Source organism: Saimiri boliviensis, chromosome 1 (genome assembly GCF_048565385.1).
Source record: "Saimiri boliviensis isolate mSaiBol1 chromosome 1, mSaiBol1.pri, whole genome shotgun sequence".
Classification (NCBI taxonomy): Eukaryota; Metazoa; Chordata; class Mammalia; order Primates; family Cebidae; genus Saimiri; species Saimiri boliviensis.
This window is the reverse complement of record NC_133449.1, coordinates 140,311,286-140,338,570: the sequence shown is the minus strand read 5'-3', so window position 1 is coordinate 140,338,570 and position 27,285 is coordinate 140,311,286. Positions and strand designations below refer to the sequence as shown.

Below are 27,285 nucleotides of genomic sequence, written 5' to 3'. Positions count from 1 at the left end.
AGTGCGGGAACGCCGTCCCTCTTAGGCTGAGGAATCTGAAACCAGGAGGTGGCAGTGGGGAGCCTTAGCACTTTTTTTTTTAAATTGCATTTTAGGTTTTGGGGTACATGTGAAGAACATGCAAGATTGTTGCATAGGTACACACATGGCAGTGTGGTTTTCTGCCTTCTGTCCCCTCTCCTGTATCTGTCATTTCTCCCCATGCTATCTCTTCCCACCTCCTCACCCCCCTGTCCCTCCCCCATTTCCCCCCAACGGACCCCAGTGTGTAGTGCTCCCCTCCCTGTGTCCATGTGTTCTCATTGTTCAACACCTGCCTATGAGTGAGAATATGCGGTGTTTGATTTTCTGCAATGAAAGCACTTTTTTTAGCTGGAGTGGAAACATGTTTCAGGGAAGTTTGATTTGGTTGGAATATTAGGTTGGAGCTGGGAGAGACCATTGTTCACTTAGGGGATGTCATGTGTTGACTAAGAATGTTCTCGTTCGTGGTGTCCTGTGTGGATGTCGCTGGTTAACTAAGCACGTTCCTGTTCGTGGTGTCCTGTGTGAATGACATTGGTTAAGAACGTTCCTGTTCGTGATGTTGTGCCTGGATGTTGGTTGACTAAGCACATTCCTGTTCATGCTGTCCTGCGTGGACGTCGCTGGTTGACTAAGCACGTTCCTGTTTGTGGTGTCTTGTGTGGATGTCATTGGTTAAGAACGTTCCTGTTCATGGTGTCCTGCGTGGACATTGCTGGTTGACTGAGCACGTTCCTGTTCGTAGTGTCTTGTGTTTCTGCAGGTGCCCTAGATGTGCATAAGACAGGTAAGGGGTGGAGGGGATACTGTTTTGCCCCAGGAAGACCCTGCCCTTGGCCGTCAGCAGTTGGGTTGATGTGTGAGACTCAAGCTGGGTCAGCCTGACCACAGCTGGCAGAGTGCAGCTTCGCCTCCGAGCTGGCCTTGGAGTGGTGGAATCATGCCTTTCCTGCAGCCCAGACCCAGGCAGGAGGATCTGAAGGACCCGCTCTACCCTGGGGCTCTTCTGCATTTGCTCCACACCAGGCTCCTAGGACTAATTAGGCCTCCAGCAGACTTGGTCTCGGTAACCTCAGGAGAGCCTGCACCTCTCTAGAACAAACTGATTGTTCTAAGCTTTTCAGCAGCCATAAGGAAAAGTTATTATTTGTTTGTGTTAGTTTATTGAATGCTTTCCTTTTATGAAAAGATTGAGAATTTGTATTCATGAGGTCAAGAGTTTGAGACCAGCCTGGCCAACATGGTGAAACCCGGTCTCCACTAAGAATACCAAAATTAGCTGGGTGTGGTGGTGTGTGCCTGTAATCCAAGATTACAGGAAAATCCCAAAAATGAAGGTCTTTTGTGACCTCCTACCTGCTAATCAAATATGGAAATCTGTTCTGGACAGAGTCAGTGACCATGCCAGGAAGCAGGCCTTAGCCAGGGCATCCCTGGAGATGGGACCTTCTGAGACAGTTTCTGTGGCGGGGAATAGGGGTGGGAGAAAGTTGCCCAGAGTTGATGGTCCTGGCCTGGCCACTGTCCCCAGAGCCTCAGCCTCCCAGGCCCAGGCTGTGCTGAGGATGCCCTGGCTCTGGAGTGGGACTGTCTGGGTCCCTACTGACCTGACCCAGCTGTTCCTCTTGCCCTGGTGGGCCTTGCGGTTCCTGGGTAGGGTGGCCTGATAAAATACAGGATGTCCACTTAAGATTCGAATTGCAGGCCGGGCGCGGTGGCTCAAGCCTGTAATCCCAGCATTTTGGGAGGCCGAGGCGGGTGGATCACAAGGTCGAGAGATCGAGACCAACCTGGTCAACATGGTGAAACCCCGTCTCTACTAAAAATACAAAAAATTAGCTGGGCATGGTGGTGCGTGCCTATAATCCCAGCTACTCAGGAGGCTGAGGCAGGAGAATTGCCTGAACCCAGGAGGCGGAGGTTGCGGTGAGCTGAGATCGCGCCATTGCACTCCAGCCTGGGTAACAAGAGCGAAACTCCGTCTCAAAAAAAAAAAAAAAAAAAAAAAAAAAAAAAAAGATTCGAATTGCAGATAAACAAACGTGTGGACCGGGCGCGGTGGCTCACGACTGTAATCCCAGCACTTTGGGAGGTCAAGGCAGGCAGATCATGAGGTCAGGAGATCAAGACCATCCTGGCCACCACGGTGAAATCCCGTCTCTACTAAAAATACAAAAAAATTAGCCAGGCATGGTGGCGCGGGCCTGTAGTCCCAGCTACTCAGGAGGCTGAGGCAGGAGAATTGCTTGAACCCAGGAGGCGGAGGTTGCAGTGAGCCGAGCTTGCACCATTGCAGTCCAGCCTGGGTAACAAGAACGAAACTCCGTCTCAAAAAAAAAAAGAAGCAGGCAGAAACCAACTCTCCCCTCGGGAACACACCCGTTGCCTCCACTGTTGCTTGGGTGTCATGCTGTGACCCAGTTAAAACTTTCTCAGCGAGCTCCCTGCTGCTGTCATATCCTCCGGGGGTGACGTCATCCCAGTATGCACGGCCTGAGCACCCACTATGTGCCGGCTCGGGGGTGGAGACAGAGACGGTGAGCCCTCGGGCACACCGAGATGGCACGCAGCACTTACAGATGAGGGGCAGGGAGGGTGTCCCTGCATGCAGGGCTGTTGCTATGTGGTTTTCTTTGGTGTGCCCAGTGCAAACTTCCTCACAGACAGAGCACAGCAGACTGAGTGCTGAAGCCCTAGGGCTGCCCTGTCCCTGACTGTCAGGTTACCTGATAATGCATTAAGGGGCACCCCACCAGGGACTGTACAGTCCTAGCGGGCTTCTTTTTTTTTTTTTTTTTTGACACGGAGTTTTGCTCTTGTTGCCCAGGCTGGAGTGCAATGGCGCGATCTCGGCTCACTGCAACCTCTGCCTCCTGGGTTCAGGCAATTCTCCTGCCTCAGCCTCCTGAGTAGCTGGGATTACAGGCACGCGCCACCATGCCCAACTAATTTTTTGTATTTTTAGTAGAGATGGGGTTTCACCATGTTGACCGGGATGGTCTCGATCTCTTGACCTCGTGATCCACCCGCCTTGGCCTCCCAAAGTGCTGGGATTACAGCCTAGCGGGCTTCTGAATTCAGGAGTCCTGAATTCAGGAGTCCTGGATTCTGACCCTGAAGGCAGTGGTTTCCAACGCTTTTTCATCTTCACCCCGGGAAGAAGTACCTTTTACATCTTGACCCAGCAAACACGTGACACCCGCTGACTCCGTATTTTGTTCAATGATGTTTCCTAGTGTTTGTCTTTGGGTCAAGCATTTCACCAACTGTTTAATCTTCTCCACAAGCCCAGGTGGTAGCTACTGTCTTGTCCCCTTTATGCAGACAGAGACTGAGGGACCCACCCACTCCACCTTCCCTGCCCACCGCCTGCACGTCGGACCCACCGATGGGTACCTGCGTGGCTCCAGGAGCCCCACACCAGAAACCTGGGAGACAACTCCCATTTTGGCCTTGGGCAAGGTATTTCACCTGTCAAGTCACGGAGAAGCACAGAAAGTGAGGGCAGGTGCAGTGGCTGGCTGCATTGAGGTGGCACCTACTGTGTGCCAGGCCCCCTTCTGTCCCCTTCACAGGTGTCTCAGTCTCCAAAGTGTCCATTTGGAGACAGACCTGGAGCCATCCAGGTTGCTATGAGGCACCGAGGTGGCAGAGCCTATGGAAAGGGGCTTGCTTGCCTGGGGGTGGCGGCCAGGCTCCCAGGGGTGGTCCTGTCTCTAGGGGACCCAGCTTGGGGCCCGTGTACCACCACCCACTTCCAGCTCTGCCACGTGCAGGTGAAGGAGCAAGGCGTGGAGGCCTGGCCTTTTGGCCAGCTCTGTCCCTGCTGGGAGGTACCCTGGCCGCACGTTCTTCCTGAAGGGAGGACCAGGTAGCTGCGGCAGCTGTAGACACAGCTGAGAAAGCTCTGACAGGAAGTCCCCTGAAGTGTGGTTGATGCAGTCAGCAAATGTAGGAGACAACCCAGTCCTGACCCTAATCTCAATTCTTGCTTCCCCAGCCACATTTTAATCCTTGCCCTGCCCAGGGATTTTAAGGGCTGACCCAAATCCTGACCCAAGGAGAAGGATGGAAAGGGGAACAGCCTCCAGCCTCCACCCCACCCTCTATCCTCTCATGTTTACCTCCTCCCCTCTCCTGGGTGTCTCCCTCTTGGCTTGGCCCAATCCCATAGCCCCCACCGTCTTCCCCCCTCCCACAGTGGCAAGCCCCTCCAAGTGACCTCTCCCTTGCCCCCAGCACACAGTAGGTGCTCACTAAAGAACCCTGCTCCAGTGTGATGCAGCACCCTCTCCATCGTAGCAGAAAGTGCCCGTGGGCTGTGAAGGCTACACGGACAGCAGCGGTCGCTCTTCTGCAGACAGGCTGAAGTGTGGGGCAAAGTGCAGCAGGGATGCTGAAGGCGACATTTATGTAGCATTTATTTATGCCAGGCACGCTAATCCCGGCAGGAGCTGGAGCTGGAGCCCCAGCCCAGCCCAGCCCCACCGTGAGTGCAGCAGGGGAACTCGAAGCCACAGGGCAACTTTCACCGTTTCCTCCCACCTGGCACCACCGTGGCCTCTGCTGTCTCCCAGGAGCCCCTTGCCCGAGGTGCAGGTGTCTGACCATCTAGGAAGCAGGGTTGAGGAGCTCCCAGCTCAAGTCCAGTTGCTGAGACGTACTCTGTTTTGGTGTTGCTGGGCCAGGGGGCTGATCGTGCTGCTGAAGGTTCAGGGTAGCGGTGGACCCGGGGGCCCAGCCCAGCCACGCCCTACTAAGTGACCGGGAGTGGCAGAGGTCAAGGCTGGGCTCGGGAGGGGTGGGTCTGACACTCCTGAGGCCTCCCTGCTGGTCCCGGCTGAAAGGACCCCTTGGGCCTCCCTTTCCTGGCTTGGGCGCCCTCAGCCCCCAGGCACCCTCAGCTCAGGGCTCCCCAGGACCTGGTGGGGGCACAGACCCCGGCGCCATTTCATGGGTTCCCACCTCCCCATGCCCCCGTGCTCTTCCATGAAATGGGATCGCCAGTGTGCTGGCAGGAAGGGCGCCTGGACATGGGGTACGCGCGGACACCCAACACCGTCAGCAGGGTGGGTGCCGAGGAACCTGAGCTTCTGACATGCCGGGGATCGAAGCGTGCACCAGGATTTTGAGTATTAGGAGAAAAGAAATACCCCTGTCATGAAGCCACAGGCCCCTTCCTGCTTTCGGAGGCTTTCTTTCTTTTTTTTTTTAATTGATTATTATTTTGGGACAGAGTCTTGCTCCATCATCCAGGCTGGAGTGCAGTGGCGTGATCTCGGCTCACTGCAACCTCCGCCTCCCGGGTTCCAGGGATTCTCCTGTCTCAGCCTCCCGAGTAGCTGGGATCACAGGCGCGCACCACCACGCCCGTCTAATATTTGTATTTTTGGCACAGACGGGATTTCACCATGTTGGCCAGGCTCGTCTCCAACCATTGACCACCCGTGACCGGCCCGTCTCGGCCTCCCGAAGTGCTGGGATGACAGCTGTGAGCCACCACGCACGGTTCTTTTGGAGGTTTCAAGGTGCGCAGCGCGGGTGCCACTTCCTGGGAGGAAAGAGGGGGGGCCCCGTACTGTGGAGCCAGAGCGCACCCTCCCAGCAGCCCCGCGATCCTGCCGTTTGCCGCCTTCCTTCTCCACGCGGGGACCCTCGAGCCCGGCACCACCGCGTGCGAACAGCACAGCACGGGTCAGGGCCCCGGGGCTCCAGCCGGACTGTCCCCGCGGCGCCCACACGCTCGCCCCACCCATTCCTCTCAGTGCAGCGTACCGCTCCCCTCCCCTCTCCCTCCCCCTTCCTCCTCCCCACCCTCTCCGTCCCTCCCCTCCCCACCTCTCCTCTCCTCTCCCACTCCCCTCCTCCCCTCACCCCTACCCTACTCCCCACCCTTCTGCCCGGGGCAGGCTCCGCGGCCACGTGACCTGCAGCCTGGCCGGGACTCGCAGGGAGTGGTGTACGGGGCCGCGGGTCTTCGTGCTGCTCGACGTGCTGTGCTTGCTGGTCGGTAAGAGCCATGGGGCCCCGGGTGTGGGGACCCTCCCGGACGGACACGGCCCGGCTCCGCGCAGGTTTGCAGCGACCTGGAGGCTGCGCGCCCTCGTCCCTCCGTGGACCCTGGAGGCCGCACCTCCCTCCACGTGCTGCGCGGCACACACCTGCCAGGCCTCCGGCTCCCCGCGTCTCGGGCCCGGGGGGCTGGGGGTCTCGAAGTGCCCAGGGCGCGGGAGCTGCCTCCCAGCCCGGCAGCAGGAAGTGACCGTGCAGGGGCCGCGTACACCTCCCTCCTGCCGCACCCGCCTGGGCTGTGATTCATGCGGGAGGCGGGCCCGAGGGGTGGTATCGGCCGTGGATCTCCCCGGACGTCCGCGCCTCCGCCCCCGGGTGGGTGCTCTGGGTGCTCGAGGAGGGGCTGACCTGGCCCTGGCGCCCAGCGCGTCGGTGGGATCCGAATCCCTGTGCCTCGGGCGGGGGAGACACTTGGAGAGAAAAGCTGGGTCCCAGGTGTGGGGGCTTCGGGAGACCCAAACCTGTCCTGCGGGTTTTCGGCCTGATGGGGAAGCGGCGCCCCAAGGCCCCTCCTTCCCCCCAGGATCCCGGGAACAAAGGCCGAGTGTTTGCTCTGTGGCTGAAGGGACAGTGCTCCCCCCCCCCCCCGCAGTTCTGTCACCGCCGGGGGCGGGGGCGCGTTCCTCCCCAGCGTGTTTCCTGGTTCTCTGGCCAAGCCCTATGACCTCCGAAGTAGACCCTTGTTAGGGAGGGCCAGGGGACAGCACGAGGTCCCCGTGGGGTGTCTGCCAGCCCTGGGTGCCATGTCCTGTGGGGTGTCTGCCAGCCCTGGGTGCCATGTCTGCTCATGCAGATAACCGAAACGGTTCTGTAAATGGCCTGTGAGGGAGGGGCAGCCTCACGGAGTCGCCTGCTGGAGGCCGCACAGCCGGGAGGTGCCGCCGGGGTGGCGTAGGGTGTGGCTGCTGCGTGCCAGGGGTGGCGGCCAGGCCGAGGGCACCTCCATTCTGGAAGCTGCGGCCCGTCACAGTGCAGTCCACAGGTTCCAGATGGGGCTGTGGGGGCAGCGTGAGAGCGGGAAGGCCCCCGGGGGTCAAAGGAAGAGAAGGTGCCTGTTCCGGGGACCCCAGGGCGAGCTTTCTAGGCAGAGGGAAGCCCGGGGCTGGTTGTCATGGGGGTGTCTGAGTCTTTAGCTGGAGTTACTTGGGCAGGAAGGTTGGAAACGGAGGCCAACCGGTGAGCCTCCGCCTGCTGAGAGACGCGGCTAGCTGCTGGAGTCCTGTGACCCTGACCTTCCACCACGCGGCAATTGCAGGAGCCTCCTCCCTGGTCTCTGCCCTCACTTACAGCGGCGCCAGCCGCCCCTGCGCCCCAGCAGAAGCTGGGCTCTTAAATGGCAGCCCCCTCTGCCCCAGCGCTCGCCTCTCCAGACACCGTCCCCTCTCCGGGCCCCTGCACTGCCCGTTCTGTTCCGCATTCCCTCCGCCCTGTGAGGCAGACCTCTGCTGTCTTCACTGCTTTGTTTCCCCAGACTCAGCCAGCATCGAAGGCGTGCCGTGTCCTAGAACCCTTGCAGCTGGCATGCAGGGAGGAGTGTGAGGCTCCCTGTCCCTCCTCAGACTCTCAGAATTCAGAAGAGCCACACTTTTTTGTCCTTGCCTTGCTGGGCCAAAGATGCCCTGCCTTCTTTTCTCTCTGGGGTAGACACCCTGACCTTTCGCTGTGCACCTGCCGCATGGAACAGGGAGCTGCCCCCGGCCCTGCTCTCTGTAGCTGACTCTGGCTTCCCTGGCCCCTCAGCTCAGCAGGGCCCCGGGAGCCCCAGTGCCATGTAACAGCTTCTGTAAGTGTGGATTCAGGAGAATGTGCCTTTGATCCCTGAGTCACTGTGTGGCTGGCATGTGCCCTGGCATGAGAGTCAGTGACGGGCAGGGGCGAGCATGAAGGTACCTCCGCTGTGCCCCTGCTTTGGCGCTTTCCTGACTTCTCTGGCCAGTTCTTAGGTTGAAATAAGTCCCGCCTGTTTTAACAGATGTTTATTAAACATCTGCCCTGTCCAGGCTCTGAGCAGCCTCCAGGGTCTCCGTCCTGAATACAACAGGCCCCTCCTGGTGCTGGCGGGTGGAGTGGGGGAGATTAAGTCCAGTGTCCCACAGGTGACTGCATAATTCCGCATGGGACAAGAGGGAAAAAGAGCAGATCTTCTCTTTTATTTTTATTTATTTATTTTCTTTTTATAAATTGAGACAGAGTCTTGCCCTGTTGCCAGGCTGGAGTGCAGTGGCGCGATCCCGGCTCACTGCAACTTCCATTTTCCGGTTTCAAACGATTCTCCTGCCTCAGCCTCCTGAGTAGCTGGATTACAGGCACGCGCTGCCACGCACGGCTAAACAGACCTTTCCTTTTGTGAGAGGGACGCCGGTGTGGACAGCTGGGAGGGGAGATGAAACTGAGCGGAAGTGAGAGTCACTTTGGTGCCCAGCACGTTGTCTCACACCTGTAATCTTGGACCTTTGGGAGGCTGAGGCTGGGGGGTCGCTCCAGCCCGGGAGTTTGTGACCGGCCTGGTCAACATGAGACTGGTGTCTCTACTTTTAAAAATAGAAATAAGATACTTTGGGCAGAGAGAAGTGCCTGTGCAAAGGCCCTGAGGTGAGCGTTTGCCCGGTTTGTTCAAGGAGCAGAGGGAGGGTATGACAGGGAGAGGGCCTGGGGTGTTAGTGCTCATCTGAGGGCGATGGGAAAGGGGTGTCGCTTGGGCCTCCCACGTGCTGTGAGAAGAGCTCTTTCTTGCTGTCGGTGGGAGGCCTCGAGGCAGGGCAGGTGTGGGGGCCCCACAGCCCAGCTGATTGGAGAACGTCGCAGCTCCCAGGCCCTTCTCCCCCTCCAGCCTCCCTGTCGCTGGTGAACGCCCCGTATAAGTGAGGATTTTACTGCAGGGATGACTCCACCTGGTACCCCTACTGACCAGACACCATTACCCATGGGCTCACGGCTGGGGTCACCATCATGGCCACCGTCATCTTTGTAAGGCAGGAGAGGTTCAGGGGGACAAGGAGGGGGGCGGGATGGGGTACAGCCTAACCCTGGGTTCCTGATGGGGGTGGCCTGGAGGTCTGTGGGGGACTGGGGGACACAGCCTTGCCCCAAGTGGTACTTATGGGTAATAGGAACCCCCTTTTGTTTTTTGAGACAGAGTTTCACTCTTGTTGCCCAGGCTGGAGTGCAATGGTAGGGTCTCCGCTCACTGTAACTTCTGCCTCCTGGGTTCAAGTGATTCTCTTTCCTCAGTCTCCCCAGTAGCTGGGACTACAGGCATGCGCCATCACACAGGCTAGTTTTGTATTTTTAGTAGAGATGGGGTTTCACCATGTTGGTCAGGCTGGTCTTAAACGCCCGACCTCAGGTGACCCGCCTCAGCCTCCCAAAGTGCTGGGATGGCAGGCGTGAGCTACCGAGTCTATCTAGGGCTCTTTTAGAGTCCCCAGCTCTGCAGCAGCCTTGGGGAGGCCCATGGGGAGGACTGAGGCCCAGTGAGGGCCCATGGGTTGACCGGGATCCCCGCTGGTCACTGCAGCTGCCCCATGCCCAGGTCGTGGTGGGAGAAGCCTACCTGGTGCACATGGACCTGCTCTATTCCCCCTCCGACTTCACCAACTACTGGCTGCCGTGTACAAGGTGCTGGGGACCTTCCTGTTCGGGGCGGCCTTGAGCCAGTCTCTGATGGACCTGGCCTAGTACACGATCAGCCACCTGCGCCCCAACTTCCTGGCCATCTGTGACCCCGAGTGGAGCAGGGTCAACTGCTCGGTCTACGTGCAGCTGGAGAGGGTGTGCAGGGGAAATGCTGCTGATGTCACCGAGGCCAGGTGAGTGTGGATGAGCAGCCTTCACTCTGGGGGGCAGTGGGAGCTGAAGAAGCCGCAGAAGCCAGGTCGTGAGGAGCCAGCAGGCTGGTGGTCAGGCAGGAGTGGGGCCTCAGGGTTCCCGGTGCCCTGCAGACAGCAGGAGGCCGGGGGGAGCGTGCTCTCTCTCCCCCGAGTCTCAGCCCTGCCCTCTTCTGTGCTGTCTTCTTACCATCTCTACTGATAAGTCTTTAAACGTTTCAACTCATCGTGTCCTTTTTAAAAAAATCAAAATATTGACTGACAACCCTAGGGTAATGTCAGACCAAAAAAACAAAATCAAAATAAAATTTGTATAAGATAAAAGTCACCATTTCTTCTATTTTAATGTGTACAGTTCATTTTTAGTACATTCACAATGCTGTACAGCCATCTCCTCTACCTAATTCCAAAATATTTTCATCTCTTCAGAAGGAAACCCTGCAGCATGGGGAACATGGCAAAACCCTGTCTCTACAACACATCAAAAAATTAGGCCGGGATAGGTGGCTCACGCCTATAATCCCCGCACTTTGGGAGGCTGAGGCGGGTGGATTACCTGAGGTTGGGAGTTAGAGACCAGCCTGGCCAACATGGAGAAATCCTGTCTCTACTAAAAATTCAAAATTAGCCAGGCATGGTGGCACATGCTTGTAATTCCAGCCACTCAGGAGGCTGAGGCAGGAGAATTGCTTGAACCCGGGAGGTGGAGGTTGTGGTGAGCTGAGATTGTGTCATTGCAGTCCAGCCTGGGCAACAAGAGTGAAACTCCATCTCAAAGAAAAAAAAATTAGCCAGGCTTGGTGGTGGGCACCTGCAGTCCCAGCTACTGGGGAGGCTGAGATGGGAGTGTCACTTGAACTCGGGAGGTAGAGGTTTCAGTGAGCCAAGATTGTGCCTACCCCAGGCTTGGGTGACAGAGTGAGACCTTGTCTCAAAAAAAGGAAAGGAAAGGAAAGGAAATGAAGAACCCTTGTACCCATTAGCTGTCACTCCTCCCGCAGCCCCTGGCAACCACCATTATCCTATTTTCTGTCTGTAGATTTGCCTGTTCTCAATGTTTCATATAAATGGAATCATACACTATGTGGTCTTTGGTGTCTGCCTTCTCTTTTTCTTTTTCTAATTTTTTTTTTTTTTTGAGACGGAGTTTTGCTCTTGTTGCCCAGACTGGAGTGCAATGGTGTGAACTTGGCTCACTGCAACCTCCGCCTTCTGGGTTCAAGCAATTCTCCGGCCTCTGCCTCATGAGTAGCTGGGACTACAGGCACCCACCAACACGCCTGGCTTATTTTGTATTTTTTACTAGAGACAGGGTTTCTCCATGTTGGTCAGGCTGGTCTCGAACTACTAACCTCAGGTGATCCACACACCCTGGCCTCCCAAAGTGCTGAGATTACAGGCATGAACCACTGTGCCTGGATTCTTTTTCTTAAAAAAATTTTGGGGGGGGGTGTGCAAGATGGCTCACACCTGTAACCCCAGCACTTTGGGAGGCTGAGGTGGGCAGATCACCTGAGGTCAGGAGTTCGAGACCAGCCCAGCCAACATGGTAAAAACCCATCTCTACTTAAAATACAAAAATTAGCAGGATGTAGTGGTGCATACCTATAATACCAGATGCTCAGGAGGCTGAGGCAGAGAATCGGTTGAACCTGGGAGGCAGAGACCACAGTGAGCCAAGATGGTGCCATTGCAGTACTGTCTGAGTGAGAGAGTGAGACTCTGACTAAAAAAAAAAAAAAAAAAAAAAAATTTGGTCAGACTTGGTGGTTCACACTTGTAAACCCAGCACTTTGGGAGGCTGAGGTGGGCAGATCACTTGAGGCCAGGAGTTCGAGACCAACCAGATCAACATGGAGAAATCCCATCTCTACTAAAAATACAAAAATTAGCCCGGCCTGGTGACAGATGCCTGTAATCCCAGCTACTCAGGAGGCCGAGGCAAGAGAATTGCTTGAACCTGGGAGGCGGAGGTTGCAGTGAGCTGACTGTGCTCCAGCCTGGGAGACACAAGACTCTTTGTCTCAAGAAAAAAAATTGTTTTTGTTTTGCTCAAAGCTACAGGAAAAAGATAAATAAAAAGAAAAAAGAGGGTAAGTAAATAGAATAAAAACAAAATTGTTTTTGTATGTTTTTACTGTTTGAACACAGTGCATTCTTGTGTTTTGGAAGTTCATGTTGTAATGTTCTTTCTGTTTTTGCTTTATGTAATTTGGAGTTCTGTGGTTTACTACATTTACCTTTATAATTGCTATATCTTTTTGATAGACTGACCCTTTCATCATCATAGAATGATACATATGAGTTTTGTCTCAACAATTTTCATCTTGATGTCCATTTTGTCTGATATTAATATAGCTATTCTGGCTCTCTTTTCGTTACTGTTTGCATGGAATATTTTTTTTTCCAATCTTGTACTTTAAACCTATTTATATCTCTGACTCTAAAGTAAGTCTCTTATACCTAGCATAAAATTGGGCCGGGTTTTTTATGTATTGTCCAGTCTCTGATTATTTCGAGACAGAGGCTCACTTTGTCACCCAGGCTGGAGGATGGTGATCTTGGCTCACTGCAGCCTTGGACTCCCAGGCCAAGCCATCTTCCAGCCTCAGCCTCCCAAGTGGCTAGTACTGGCCGCCACATTCAGCTACTGTTTATTTATGTTTTTTGTAGAATCAGGGTTTTGCCATGTTGCCCAGGCTGGTCTTACTCCTCAGCTCAAGCGATCCACCCTCTGTGGCCTCCCAAACTGCTGGGATTACAGGTGTATGCCACCACGCCCAGCCATATCTCTGACTTTTTATTCTTTTTTCCAGTATATGTTAATCTTTTTATTGAATTAAGGCATTTAACGAATCTCTGACTTTCAGTTGGAGTGTTTAATCTATTTATAGTCAGTGTAATTACTGATAAGGAAGGCCCTCTGTCATTTTGTGTAGGGTTGCCTAGGTTATGTCTTCCTTGTTCAGTTCCTTGTCACTGTCTTTTACTTTTTTTTTCCTTTACTTCTTTTTTCTTTTAGTGATGAGGGTCTTGCTCTCTTGCCGAGGACTTGAACTCCTGGGCTCAAACCATCTATGCCTTCCAAGTAGCTGGGACTACAGGCATACATTACCACATCTGGCTGGTTTTTACATTTTTTTTTTTTTTCTTAGAAATAGGGTCTGACCATGTTGCCTAGGCTGGTCTAGAATGCTTGGGCTCAAGCAGTCCTTCTGCCTTGGCCTCCCAAAGTGCTGGGATTACAGGCGTGAGGCCCCAAGCCTATTCAGGCTAAATCATCTTTTTATCTCTTTTTTGAGACAGAATCTGGCTCTGTTGCCCAGGCTGGAGTGCAGTGGTTCGATCTCGGCTCACTGCAACCTCCACTTCCTGAGTTTAAGCAATTCTCCTGTCTCAGCCTCCTAGTAGCTGGAATTACAGGTGTGTACCACCACACCTGGCTAATTTTTGTATTTTCATTTTTATTATTTTTATTTTATTTTTTGAGACAGAATCTCACTCTGTCACTCAGGCTGGAGTGCAGTGTACAGTGGCATGATCTTGGCCCAGTGCAACCTCTGCCTCCTGAGTTCAAGTGATTCTCCTGCCTCAGCCTCCCGAGTAGCTAGGACTATGGACATGTACCACCATATCCTGCTAATTTTTTTGTATTTTCAGTAGAGATGGGGTTTCATCATGTTGGCCAGGCTGCTCTCGAACTCCTGATCTCAGATGATCCACCCACCTTAGCCTCCCAAAGTGCTGGGATTACAGATGTAAGCCACTGTGCCTGGCCTGGCTGAATAATCTTAACTGATCTACTTTCTTTGTTTTTTTTGAGACAGAGTCTCACTCTGCTGCCCGGGCTGGAGTGCAGCGGTGCGAACTTTGCTGTCTGCAACCTCCGCCTCCTGGGTTTAAACACTTCTCCTGCTTTAGTCTTCTGAGTGCTGGGATCACAGGCATGCGCCACCACACCTGGACAAGTTTTGTACTTTTAGTAGAGACAGGGTTTCACCACGTCGGCCAGGCTGGTCTCGAACTCCTGACCTCAGGTGAGCCGCCTGCCTCAGCCTCCCAAGCAGTGGGATCACAGGCGTGAGCCACCGCACCGACCTTTTTTATTTTGTTTTAAACTGTGTGTTTAGAATATTATAATGTGGCCACTCTGGAAATAGGAGTCTCGCTCCTCCCGGGGGTGTGTTCTTGCTGTTTGTTGCAGTGGTTATTTGTTTAATGACTTTTCTGACTGTGATGAGTGGCCATCTCCTTCTGTTCTTTTAGCCTGGTGGTCAGCTAGTGATAGGACAGAGATTTCTTTAAACATCTGGAACCAAAAAAAACAAAAACAAAAACAAAAAAAACCCACAACACCCTCCCGAGTGAGTAGAAGGGGTCTGTGTGCCTGTGGGGTCAGCCCTTCCACGGTGAAACAGGTTTTCTCTGCCTTCACTTTCACGTCCTGCTTGTGCAGAGCTGGAAGTCCAGCTGGATGTGAGCGCAGGGCCCTCGCACACCTACTCCAAGCTCCTGCACCGCTCTGGTCTTGTAGGTTCCAAGCCTTCATTCCCCAGAGAGTTTTATTCCCTGGCCTTTCCTCCTATGCTGTTTGGGTCATCTGTTTTTTTGCCTCATCTGTTCTCATGGCCCCAGGCAGCAGAGACTAACAAATTTGTTGTAAACGTTTCCTACAAATGTCCTCCAGGTAGCACCTCCGCACTGGGAGAATGTCCAGTCAGGTGAGATCAAGATCAGCCCTGGAGCCATACCCCTGTCCGCAGTTGCAAATAAGGCCCCTTCTTGGAACCTGTGCTGGGTGTGTGGTCTGTTACCCTCAGGCCACCACAGTCTAGGTGGTGGGAGAGGGACCAGGATGAGTTAAAACGCCACAAAGCTGTTTGTTCTGAGATCCAAATGGATGATCTTTGTTTTTTTTTTTTTGAGATGGAGTCTCGCTTTGTCGCCCAGGCAGTGGCATGACCTTGGCTCACCCCAACATCCACCTCCCAGGTTTTCAAGTGATTCTCCTGCCTCAGCCTCCCTAGTAGCTGGGATTATAGGCATGTGGCACCACGCCTGGCTAATTTTTGTATTTTTAGTAGAGACAAGGTTTCACCATGTTGGTCAGGCTGGTCTCAATCTCCTGACCTCGTGATCCCCCTGTCTTGGCCCCCCAAAGTGCAGGGATTACAGGTGTGAGCCACCGTGCCCGGCCTCAACTGGATTATATTAATCAAGTGTTCCTCTGGTTCCTACAAGCTTTTGATTAGGTCCAAAAAAGTTGATTGTGACTTTTTTCCAGTTTTTTGTTGCTTCCTATTTTCTGTTTCATTCATGTCCTTCATGGGATCTCGAATTTATATAAAAAGAAATCTTCCCTTAGTTCCACAGATGGGAGAAAATCCTGAGAAGAAACGCAGTGAAAACGAAACCGGTATTGCCTGCTTGCTGGACACTACCGTCTGCCCTGGGTGTTGGGTTCAGAGTCTTCATGGGTGAGGCGTCTCATGCCGCAGCCCCAACTGGTGACTCTGATTCCATCATCAGATAACTGGAAAGGACAGAGGGAGCAGCCTCTGCTCCTGGGATTTGGTGGCCTGTAACGTCGGCAGCTCCCGTGTTAGACCCTCCCTTCTGCGGCAGGGGTGGGGGCGAGGAGAGGTTGGACGATGCCGCCTGCCCTCCGACCTCCTGCCTCTCCTTCCCCAGGTTGTCTTTCTACTCGGGACACGCCTCCTTTAGGATGTACTGCGTGGTGTTCCTGGCGGTAAGTCCGTTTCTCCGGGGCTCACCTGTCAAGTCACTCCATTCCCTGGACCTTCGTTTTCCCAGCTGTAGAATGGGTGGGTCGTGGTGGTGATGGGGGCACTCACTGACTTGTTTGTAAAAACAGGAGGCCCTGGGCTGGCCGGTTTTGTGCCCCCGGCCTTGGAGCTGCCATCTGTGCGGTGGGCGTGGGAGGGCCTGGCAGGACACAGGCTGAGGCGTCCTCTCCCGTCCCAGCTCTACGTGCAGGCACAGCTCTGCTGGAAGTGGGCGTGGCTGCTGCGCCCCACAGTCCAGTTCTTCATGGTGGCCTTCGCCCTCTATGTGGGCTACACCCGAGTGTCTGATCATAAACACCACTGGAGCGATGTCCTCGCTGGCCTCCTGCAAGGGGCGCTGGTGGCTGGCCTCACTGTGAGCTTCTGACCCTGACTCACCCCCTGTGCTGTCCAGAGACCACTCCCTGCCCAACCCTGGTCCTTTCCTGCACACTCTTGCCCCATGGAGTCCTCCCCTGGGGCCCCTTCCTCCAACCCTGGTCCTTCCCTGGGACCCCTCTTCCCCCCATTCCTCTCCTGAGACTCCGAGACTCCTTCCCCCCAACCCCAGTCCTTCCCTGGGACCCCCTTTTCCCTCCATTTCTCCTCTGGGACCTCCCAACCCCAGTCCATCCCAGGACCCTTCCCTCCCCTCCCACATCCTCCCCTAGGATGCCTTCCCCCAACCCCAGTTCTTCCCTGGACCCCTCCCTTCTCCCCATTTCTCCCCTGAGACCTCTTCCCCCAACCCCTGTCCTTTCTGGGACCCCTCTTCCCTGCGTTCCTCCCCTGAGACTCCTTCCCCCAACCAGTCCATACCTGGGATCCCCCCTCCCCCAATTTTCCTCTGGGACCCTTTTCCCCCTAACCCCAGTCCTTCCCTGGGACTCCTTTTCCCCCTATTTCTCCTCTGGGAACCCCCAATCCCAGTCCATCCCTGGACCCCTGCCTCCCCCCAACATCCTCCCCTGGGATGCCTTCCCCCAACCCCAGTCTTTCCCTGGACCCCTCCCTTCCCTCCATTCCTCCCCTGGGACCCCTTCCCTCAACCCCAGTCCTTCCCTGGGCCCCTCCCTTCCCCCATTTCCTCCCCTGGGACCCTTTTCCCCAACCCCAGTCCATCCCTGGGACCCCTCCTCCCTCTATTCCTCCTCTGGGACCCCTTCCCCCAACCTCAGTCCATCCCTGGACCCCTCCCTCCTCCCCACATCCTCCCCTGGGACCCCTTCCCTCAACCCCAGTTCTTCCCTGGGCCCCTCCCTTCTCCCCATTCCTCCCCTGGGACCTCTTCCCCCAACCCCAGTCCTTTCTGGGGCCCCCTCCCTTCCCCCCATTCCTCCCCTGGGACCCTTTTCCCCAACCCCAGTCCATCCCTGGGACCCCTCCTTCCTCCATTCCTCTGCTGAGACTACTTCCCCCAACCCCAGTCCTTCCCTGGTCCCCTCCCTCCCCACCCCCCCATCCTACCCTTGGACCCCTTGTCCCAACCCCAATCCTTTCTGGGGGCCCCTCCCTTCCCCCCATTTCTCCCCCGGGACACCTCACCCCAAACCCAGTCCTTCCCTGGACACCTTCTTCCCCCGGTTCCTTCCCTGGGTCTCCTGCCTGCACGCCGCAGCCCTTCCCTGGGCTTGTCAGCGCCCCAGTGCTCTCCACTGGTCCTCCACTAAGAGGGCTCTCTTCCCCCACAGGCACTCTTCCTCTCATTGCCCACCTGGGACCCTGTTCCTGCCCCTCCTGCTCATGCCCATTACCCTGGTGCTTGCCCAGCCCCTGCCCAGTCTCACCTTCCTCCATTCTGCCAGGTCAGCTATATCTCAGACTTCTTCAAAGCCTGACCCCCACAGCACTGCCCGAAGGAGGAGGAGCTGGAAGGGAAGCCCAGCCTGTCGCTGACAGTGACCCTGGGCGAGGCTGACCACAACCACTATGGGTACCCGCACTCCTCCTCCTGACACTGGACCCCACCCAGGCAGGGAGTGGCTGTGAGTCCAGCTGAGGCCGGCCCCGCAGGTGGTCCCTCTGGCCCTGGGTAAGCAGTGAGGGCTCCGAATGGGCTCCAGGAACCCTGAGTAGGCTCTGCTGCCCCCTGCCCTGCACTGGACCAGAGGTCTGGGGAGGCCTAGGTAGCCCTGAGCATTTGGAGGGGGACCTGTTCCCATTGCTCCCCAATATCCCCATTCTTTTATGGGGTTAAGGAAGGGATTGTTTTGTAAAATGTAATGTACATGTGGTTTTTAGTAAAATAGGGCATTGGTTTGACAAGTGGTCTCAGTGCCTCTGTTCCCTACGGCCGTTCTGGGACAGCGTTCCCCCCATCAGAGGGCTCCGCGGAGCTCAGGCCTCAGGCAAACTCACCCACTGTGATGGTGGAGGGCAGCAGCCAAGCCCACCCCTTGTGTTTCTTCCTGCATGGTGCTGGGGTCCAGGGTCAGATGTACACCTCTTCCCTCTGCCCATGTCCACCCTGTGCACCTGGGGACCATGCTTCTGAAATGGGTAATTCAGGGGCTGGTTTCCCTGAAGTGATGGCAGAACACACAGAGCTTACTTTTTCAACAGGAGAGTAAAGGGTACATTTGTTTCTTGTACAGGCAGTAACTTAAGTGTCTGCTGATTTTTTGTTTGCACCTGGAACCTCTCTTATTCCCTCACCCTGCAGGGTGTTCCTATCAGGCCTTAGCCTACGGGAAGGGTGGTGTAGCCCTGGGGGACAAAAGTGCAGACTGGGAGCCCCACCCAAGGGGCTGAGATGGAGACCTGCTCTTGGTGGACGGGAAGGAAGGTGACCCAGACCCTGCAGAACTCCAGCTGGATGTCAGGAACTTGCCTCCATGCAGATGTCAGACGGGATCCTGGCCAGGAAAGTCACAATGAAGCCTCCCAGGTATCCTAGGGTGCCACAGCAGGCAGTGACGCCCACGGACTAAGGACGCTGTATCTGGGCTCAGAATGTGTCTCTGGCAGTGGGTGGGAGAGAGGTTCCCAGCCAGATCCCACAGGCAGAGTCACCTGCATCAGGAGCAAATGGGAAAAACCCAGGGGCCCTGACAGCAGCCGACACCTCCGTCTCCTCCCAGGCACAATGGCCTTGAAAGCCAGGACCATAGTGAGGGTTGAGCAGAGTCTGTGGGAGCAGCTGCAGTGCACAGGACTCCGGTGTGGTCTGCTGGGGGCAGGTGGCCGTGTTGGGATGAGCGGTGAAGACCGAGGAGCAGAGGAAGTTTGGAGTGAGGGAGAGGACGTGGCTGAGTCCGGCTGCTGGCCTCGGCTGGGGGAGTCTCGGTGCTTCAGAAAGAGCATGTGCACCCCACGGCTGTGAGAGTGGAGAAAGAAAGGGCTGTACTGACCAGAGCCATCCCCAGAGGGTCCTCAGGAGCCAGGAGTGCCCAGCTCTGGGAGCTGGTGGCCTGTCTCTCCGTTTGGGTGCTGCCCAGCTGGGCTACACATGCATTGCTCTGCATCTGCTGGGAAAAGCCAGGACACAGGGTGTCTGGCTCGGAAATTCTCACAGGTTCCCAGTACCAAGATGGCAGACAGGGTGGCAGTTAGGACACATTTCTCCACCCACACAGAGCTCTGGGGAAGCTCTCATGCATAATTTTGGGTTTACACTGCCCACACCCTTATGGTTTCATGGAAAAAAATATTATTTTCTCTCATTGTACAAGGAGATTTTTTTTTTTTCTGTTGTTTCTCACAGGAAACTCAGATTCTTAGCCACGTAAATATCATTTCCCATGGCTGTGTCCTGGCATTTCTCCCAACTTCTGAGGTTAATTGGTTTTTGAAGACCTCCTCCTGGCCGGGCACAGTGGCTCACACCTGCAATCCCAGCACATTGGGAGGCCGAGGTGGGTGGATCACAAGGTCAGGAGATAGAGACCATCCTGGCCAACATAATGAAACCCCGTCTCTACTAAAAATGCAAAACTTAACTGGACATGGTGGTGGACACCTGTAATCCCAGCTATTCAGGAGGCTGAGGCAGGAGAATCGCTTAAACCCAGGAGGCAGAGGTTGCAGCAAGCTGAGATTGCGCCACTGCTCTCTGGACTGGTGACAGAGTGAGACTAGGTCTCAAAAAAAAAAAAAAAAAAAAAGGAAAACTCCTCCTGAGTATTTGATGATATGCAGGATTTTTTTTGAATGTGTAAGCTACCATATGTTATTCTGGTTTTGTGATAAACCATACATACTTTGTTTTTTAGACACAGGATCTCATTCTGTTCCCCAGGCTGGAGTGCAGTGGTGCAATAACTGCTCACTGTAGCCTCGACCTCCCAGGCTCAAGTGATGCTCCTGCCTCAGCCTCCCAAGTAGCTGGGATTACAGGCGCCCTCCACCACACCCAGCTAATTTTTGTATTTTTAGTAGAGATGCCATTTCACCATGTTGGCCAGGCTGGTCTCGAACTCCTGACCTCAGGTGATCCACCCGCCTCAGCCTGCCAAAGCACTGGGATTACAGGTGTGAGCCACCACACCTGGCTATTTGTTCCTCAACTGAATTTCTGTTTGAATTGAAACAACATGAAATCCTAATTTCGATAACATTATTTACATGTTTTACATTAGTTGCTAGAATCCGATGTGAGAAGGCAGCGTTTCCTCAACCTCACCTGGCAGTGGTGTGGCCTGCGGCCTTCTGGACAGCATTGGGGGTGGGAATTTGGGGGTGTGTGAGCCCCCGGGCTGGCTCAGCAGTGCTGTCGGGGCCTTTTCCTAGAGGCTTCATAGCCCCAAGCCTGATTGTCCACCCCCAGTCTCCTCAACAGCGAGAGGCACATTGTCCTGCTGTGTAGACAATCTTAGTTCTTCTGCCGCATATTTTCAGGAGCTGGACAGCTCCCAGGTCCCATCCCCTGTCTCAGAAATCACTTCACAAGTCATACCCGGCTACAGCATTTTATTAGCCTGTTTTGTTGTTGTTCTTTGTTTGTTTTGAGATAGAGTTTCACTCTTCTTGCCCAGGCTGGAGTGCAGTGACACGACCTCGGCTCACTGCAACCTCCGCCCTCCGGGTTCAAGCAATTCTCCTGCCTCAGCCTCCCGAATAGCTGAGATTACAGGCACGTGCCACCACGCCCAGCTAAGGTTTTTGTATTTTCAGTAGAGACAAAATACAAAATTTTGTAGATACAAAAGACAAAATTTTGTATTTTTAGGGTTTCACCATGTTGGCTAGACTGGTTTCAAACTCCTGACCTCAAGTGATCCACCCACCTCAGCCTCCCAAAATGCTGGGATTACAGGCGTGACCCACTGCACCCGGCCAAGCCTCTTTTGTGACAGTTGTGATTCGTTGGATCTAAGCCCAGTTTTGTTTTTACTCTGACTTGCTGTTTTATAAGCAGGCGGCCTAGTTTAGACATTTTAACGGCATTACAGGGATGGGAAATCCCTGGGAATAATTAGCTGGCCAGGCAAGGTGTGTGGTGAGGGCATTGCATGGCAGGTGGAAGTTTAGGTTATTTGGAATTGCTAAGTTACATTAATGGAATTTGTGAATGAATTAGCCGAGTGAGTGAATAGATGACTGAGTAAAGAAGACTTACCCGAGGCCGGGTGCAGTGACTCACACCTGTAATCCCAGCCTGACCAACTTGGAGAAACCCCGTCTCTACTAAAAAAAAAAAAAAAATATATATATATATATATATAAAATTAGCTGGGCGTGGTGGTACATTCCTGTGATCCCAGCTACTCGGGAGGCTGAGGCAGGAGAATCACTTGAACCTGAGAGGCGGAGGTTGCGATGAGCTGAGGTCACGCCATTGTACTCCCGCCTGAGTGACAGGAGCGAAACTCCATCTCAAAAAAAAAAAAAAAAAAAAAAAGACTTACCTGTAATTCTGCGGCCCTCTGCCCTCACCTGGAGTCAGGGCAGGAAGGATGACAGGTGTGGATGGAAGGGCATCACTGCAGGTGCTCTCCTGTCTGGCTGGAAACCCCGTGGGGACAGGCAATGCAGCCACAGCAGCTGGTGTGCTTCCCTCCTTCAGGGGCTCTTGAGTCCAGGGCCACATCATAGGCCGCACCGCAGGGAATCCAAAACGGAACATGAGGGACGTGTTGTCACAATTGAGCAATATGTACAGCAGTGGAGGTATCTAACAGGAAAGGCAATTCTATGTTTTTGGAGGGGTTTGGGTGTTTTCCTTACTGTAATCAATCAATTAATTGATAAAACATCCTAGTTGACATCCTGACCTATTGTAAATATTTGAAAGCACCTTTGTCTAGACATTGGACAATTAGTTGAAAATCCTAGACAGTTAAGCAGGTGATTTATAATATTTGTGGACAGTGAGATGCAGGGAAGGGCTGGGCGTGGTAGCTCATGCCTGTAATTTCAGAACTTTGGGAGGCTGAGGTAGGTGAATCACCTGAGGTCAGGAGTTGGAGACGAGCCCGGCCAACATGGTGAAACCCTGTCTCTACTAAAAATACAAAACTTAGCATGGAGTAGTGGCACACGTAGTCCCAGCTACTCAGGAGGCTGAGGCAGGAGAATCGCTTGAACCCAGGAGGTGGAGGTTGCAGCATTGAGCCGAGATCGTGCCACTGCACTCCAGCCTGGGGGACAGAGCAAGACTCCATCTCTAAAAAAGAAAAAAAGGTTGGGCATGGTGGCTCAGATCTGTAATCTCAGCACTTTGGGAGGCCGAGGCTGGCAGGGACCACGAGGTCAGGAGTTCACCAGCCTGGCCAACATGGTGAAACCCCATCTCTACTAAAAATACAAAAATTAGCTGGTGCGGTGGTGAGTCCCTGTAATTCCAGCTACTCAGGGGGCTGAGGCAGGAGAATCATTTGAACCCAGGTGGCGGAGGTTGCAGTGAGCTGAGATCGCACCACTGCACTTCAGCCTGGGCAACAAAGCAAGACTCCGTCTCAAAAAAAACAAAATAAAACCAGGGAGGATGTGACTTCCAGAGCTTACAGCAGGCACAAGTACAGTGTTAACGTCACCCAAGAATCCAGCGGCTCCTTGTCATCTCCTGCTGTGCAGCAAATTCTGGACCCCATGGAGACTGAGACACAAACTGCCACCTTCAGAAACTTTAGTTCCCAAAAAGTCGTCGCACTTCAGAATGTCACATCATGCCAGTGTTTTCTTCTCTTTCAAGACTTGCTCCTGGCGGTATTGTTAGCCCGGCTGCCTCTCAGGTGGGAATGCAGCTGGGAGAGATGCATGTTCACGTTATGCAACACGATTCAAACAATAAAACAGCCACACCACCTGTGGAGGTTTGCTTTGCAGACCCCGACTTAGGCACAGATGAATGAATGCGCTCACAACCAGTACAGTGATTTTGAATGGGTGGGGATGTTTGTTAACTGCTTTTAGAGGGTGATTTTAGCAAACCCGGCCATGACTCCCTGTACCTTCTTACATTTATTTGGTATAGATTGAATAACAGAGGCTTTAAGTTAACACACTTGTGGATAATTAACATGTTTGAAAGACTGGTTTTGAACGATAAAACTTTTGGTTTTGGGCCCAGAGAAAACGCCCTTCATGTGTAATTCCCCTTTGACCTCCTGCTGAGAGGGCTGTTCAGCACAGGGTTTACATGAGTCAACAGTTAGAACAGAGACAAAGGGATGTGGGTTAACAGGCCACCGGGGAAGCTTGATTGTCCCTGTGTTTCACCCTACGACTTAAAATTTTAACATAAAGAACTGGTTGCCTTTAGCCCATTCCATTAAAACCTTTCTGCCTTCCAAGAGGTTTGAGACTATAAATTTCTAACTTTCCCTAATATTTCCCTCCTATTTTGCCAGCCACCCCGAGTAAATCCCAACGCACGGTGAAAACCACATTTGGAATATTTTAGCTGCTGGCTGTGTGGAAAATCACTTGCATCCCCAGCGTTCAACTATAAAAAGACAAGTATTTATACTGAAGAGCACAGAATTTTGTGACTATAATAAAAGGTAATATGAGAGACTCCTGGCAAAATTTGATGCATGAAAATGCTCATACATAGATTGCAGACAAACATCTGTACATGTTAATGGAAGTGCCAGTCACACTTTGGATCTTGTAATCAGGAGGCCGTCATCGCATCCTGTGAATGTGAGAACCTAGTTCCAACTCAGCTACTGCTGACAAAGCTTGGGTCATGTGCTTGGTCACAGTCTCCGCTAGCCTCATAACCTTTGTCTTTTATTTTTATTTTTGAGATGGAATCTCACTCTGTTGCCCAGGCTGGAGTGCAGTGGAGCGATCTCAGCTCACTGCAACTTCTGCCTCCCGGGTGTTGAAAATTCGTGCTTTGAATGAAGAGACCCCCCAGACAGGCTTTGTGTGGGCAACGTGGCTGTTTATTCACCTGGGTGCAGGTCGGCTGTGGGCGAAAAGTGCCTTAGCAAAGGGCAGTGAGATGGGAGTTAATTTTACAGGTTTGGGGAGGGGGCAGTGGAAAGTCACAGAGTAAGATCAGTTACAGTGGTGGGGTAGAGGCAAGGAGTGTACATGACCACAAGTTCAGTTACAGTGGCGGCTGGGGTGAGGCAGAAGAGCAGTTAAGATGACAGGATGGGTGAGGGGTATTCACATTGTCATAAGAACAGTTGAGATGGCAGTGTTGGGTGAGGGACTTGTCTAGGGAAGCTCCGCTGGGTGCTCAGAGACAATGGCAAACGCAGGTCGGCGGGTGGGAGACGATCAGCCCAGGCAGGCAGGACTTCAGGCTTGCATATGGAGACCTGACATACCTGTCTTTTAATATATATAGAGAAAGAATTAGAGAAGAGGGGGTGAGCACAGGTTTCTGTGGGTGAGGGTGACGTTTCTTAAGGTTACTTCATGCCTGACGGGACTGCGGGGGCACGTAAAATATTTTTTTTTTTGAGCGAGGGAGACAGGGTGGAAATGGGAACAGGACAGGTGTGCAAATAAGGAAGGTCTGGACAATACGTTCTGCCTTATGAATGCTTAAGCTGCTGGGGGACTTAGAGGCACCGCGCGGAACTGTGGGTCATCTACAGCAGTATCTGCCGACTTGTGATCGCCTGGATGCAGTTTTGTATGAATTGGGAGACTAAGCAGAAGATACTGGGTCCGAACAGAAGAAGAAAGATGGGTATTAAAGGAGTAAGGATTGGGAGGAGCCGTGACCTCAGTTAGACAGTGTCCAGCCCGTCCAGCCAGGTCCAGAATAACCATTTGCCTGATTCGTGCGCTTTTGGGCTCTCTTAATTTATTGACGGCATTATATACGAGGCCAGGCTGCTTTACATAAAAACAACATTTTTTCTGGAGCTTTGGACCTGAAAGCCAAGGGAACCAGCAAGGGCTGCTGCCGTTGCAGGGCTTGGTGGGGTAACTGTGTGGAGGGAGAGCTTTTGTTTTCATGGTGTGTGAGGAAGCGTACAGTATGTATAAGCAACCGCTCATTTTCATTAACAAGATTGTGTTTGAGCAGAGAACGGGAGCCGGATGAAGAGTGAAATGTCAGCTGTAACTGCCTGGAGGAAACGTGTAAACCGACAACCTATAGAAAAGCAGGGCATGTAAAAGTAAATGAATGCCGTGAATTTGGGCACAGTTAGGAAATAATAGAAACAGACTTTTTGAGGTGTGGTTTAAGCAGTAGGGATGACTGCTTAAAGCTGGAGAAGGCGAGGGTCTAAACGTAAGTGTGTGAGGTGTAAAGACAAAGCTTTGGAGGCGGTGAGAGCCAGAGGCTAAGTGGGGTGGAGCCTGTGATTTTGAGGGATTCTAAGAGTATCAGGTCAGCAGCTACTGTTGCGAGTTGTCATGAGGGCCTGCCCAGGGCTGTGAGGTTAAGTTGTTTGGATAAAAAGGCTGCAGGCCATGGGCCTGGCTCCTATGTGAGAATCCTGACCACACAGCCCTGGACTTTAGAGGAATAGAATGAAAAAGTGTTGAGACAGGTTGGGGAGAGCTAGGGAGGGAGCTGCTTTTAGAGCTGTTTTTTAAGGAGCAAAAGGAGGAGTGAGGAAAGGATTTAGGATTAATAGATTTGGATAAGTTTTCTTTAGTGAGTTTATACAATGGCTTAGTTAGAATAGCAAAACCTGGTATCCTGAGATGAAGTAGCAACCACACCCCGGAGGGAGATAAGCTGTTGTTTTGTTGGGGGGGGGGGGGGTTGAGGTTTGGGAAATTTAGTGGATGCTGTTGGCAGGGGGAGCGTGTGTATGCTGGCGAAAGATTATAAAAGATGGGAAGAAATTTGGGCTTCGGAAGGGGATATGTGTTCCTCCTTTGAGTACAGATGCCGAAGAATCAGGAGGGTGAATTAAAAGGCCATGTTTCAATAGATAGGTGGTAACAAGCTTTACTTTTAAAGGCAGTTGTGGGATGGGGTATGGGGCTGGGAAGGGTAAGGGTGGTTAGGTTCTAAGGGGATGAGGAGGGGTGAGTGACTTGTAGCAACGGATTGGAAGGTAGTGTTTTACACCCTAGGCTTAAGGTTTGGGGACGTAAGGGGAGCTATTGAGGGAGGTACAGGTTTGGGGAGGAGGGCAGCAATGAGGTGTGGCTGTAGCCCAGGAACAGTCAAGGAGGCAGACAATTTCCCTAGCATATCCCAGCCTAACAGGGGAACTGGACAGGTGGGGATGATCAGGAAAGAACGTGGAAGGGAGTGCTGGCCTGATTGACACCAGACATGGGGAGTTTTGAGAGGCCTGGCCGTCAATTCCCACGACAGCATGGCGGCCAAGGAGCCAGGTCCTTGAAAATAAGGCAGCGTGGGGTGGATGCCTCTGTGCTAATTAAGAAGGGGATGGACTTGCCCTCCACGTAAGAGTTACCCTAAGTTTGGCATCTGTGAAGGTCCAGGGGGCTTCCGAGATGGTCGGGCAGCATCAGTCTTTAGCCGCCAAGCCGAGGGTTGGAGCTTCAGGAGCTCTCAGAGCAGTGACCTGAGTCGAACAGTCGACTTTCTGTGGGGGCCCCGCACAGATGGGGTAAGGCTCAGGAGGAATCCCAGGCTGCGGGCATTCCTTGGCCCAGTGGCCAGGTTTCCGACACGTGAAGCAAGGTCCGGGGGGTCGGCTGGATGCGTTGCAGTCTGGGTGCTCTGAAGTCTCTGTGAGCCGGTGGCATGCCTGGGGTTTGTCTTACCGAGGAGGCAGCATCTGCAGTTCTGAGATGTGCAGCCGGGCAGATTTCTCCCTGTTATTGAACACCTTGAAGGTAGGGTTGCCTAATTCCCTGGGTGGGGTTTGAGGGCCAGATTTTAATTTTGTACCTTTTTGTAATGTTGGGGTTGACTGGGTGATAAAATGCATATTAAGCATTTTTTAGGGGTGAGAGTGGAAGTAAGGGTGACGTTTAATTCACTCCGGGTGAGATTACTGGACTGGGTGAAGAGTATTGAGGATCTGATGAAAAGGAGCCTAACCGGTTGTCGATTTGGGAAAGGTTAGATAAAGGGAAGGAACGTCACCCTAACTGTGCCTTTGGCTCCAGTCACCTCTGGAAGGGGGATTGTCGGGCAGGGGTGCAGGAGGCAGCCACAGGATTAACTGTAAGCCGGGCCGCGTACGAGGTGGGGAGGTGACAGGAGGGGCATGAGGAGGCGGGTTGTGGGC

The 27,285-nt window shown here is 53.4% G+C and overlaps 1 protein-coding gene across 13 annotated transcripts in view; it reads left to right on the top strand.

The window, feature by feature from the left end:
* The window catches only part of LOC120361815 (mesoderm induction early response protein 2-like), a 75,591-nt gene extending 51,925 nt beyond the window's left edge, over nt 1-23,666 (top strand). For 8 of the 13 annotated variants that reach the window (XR_012518986.1, XR_012518984.1, XR_012518985.1 and 5 more), the window contains 4 exons: nt 5,423-5,552; nt 5,934-15,672; nt 15,909-16,085; nt 17,515-23,666. Coding sequence is in view for 3 of the 13 variants with exons in the window: in XM_074405102.1 (XP_074261203.1) it covers nt 5,423-5,552; nt 5,934-5,950 (147 nt within the window). In the remaining 10 variants the exon portion in view is untranslated. Of the gene's footprint in view, nt 1-5,422; nt 5,553-5,933; nt 15,673-15,908 lie in introns of all 13 variants that reach the window. The other 5 variants (XR_012518996.1, XR_012518991.1, XR_012518990.1 and 2 more) reach the window with 5 other exon arrangements.
* The last annotated feature ends 3,619 nt before the right edge of the window (nt 23,667-27,285 follow it).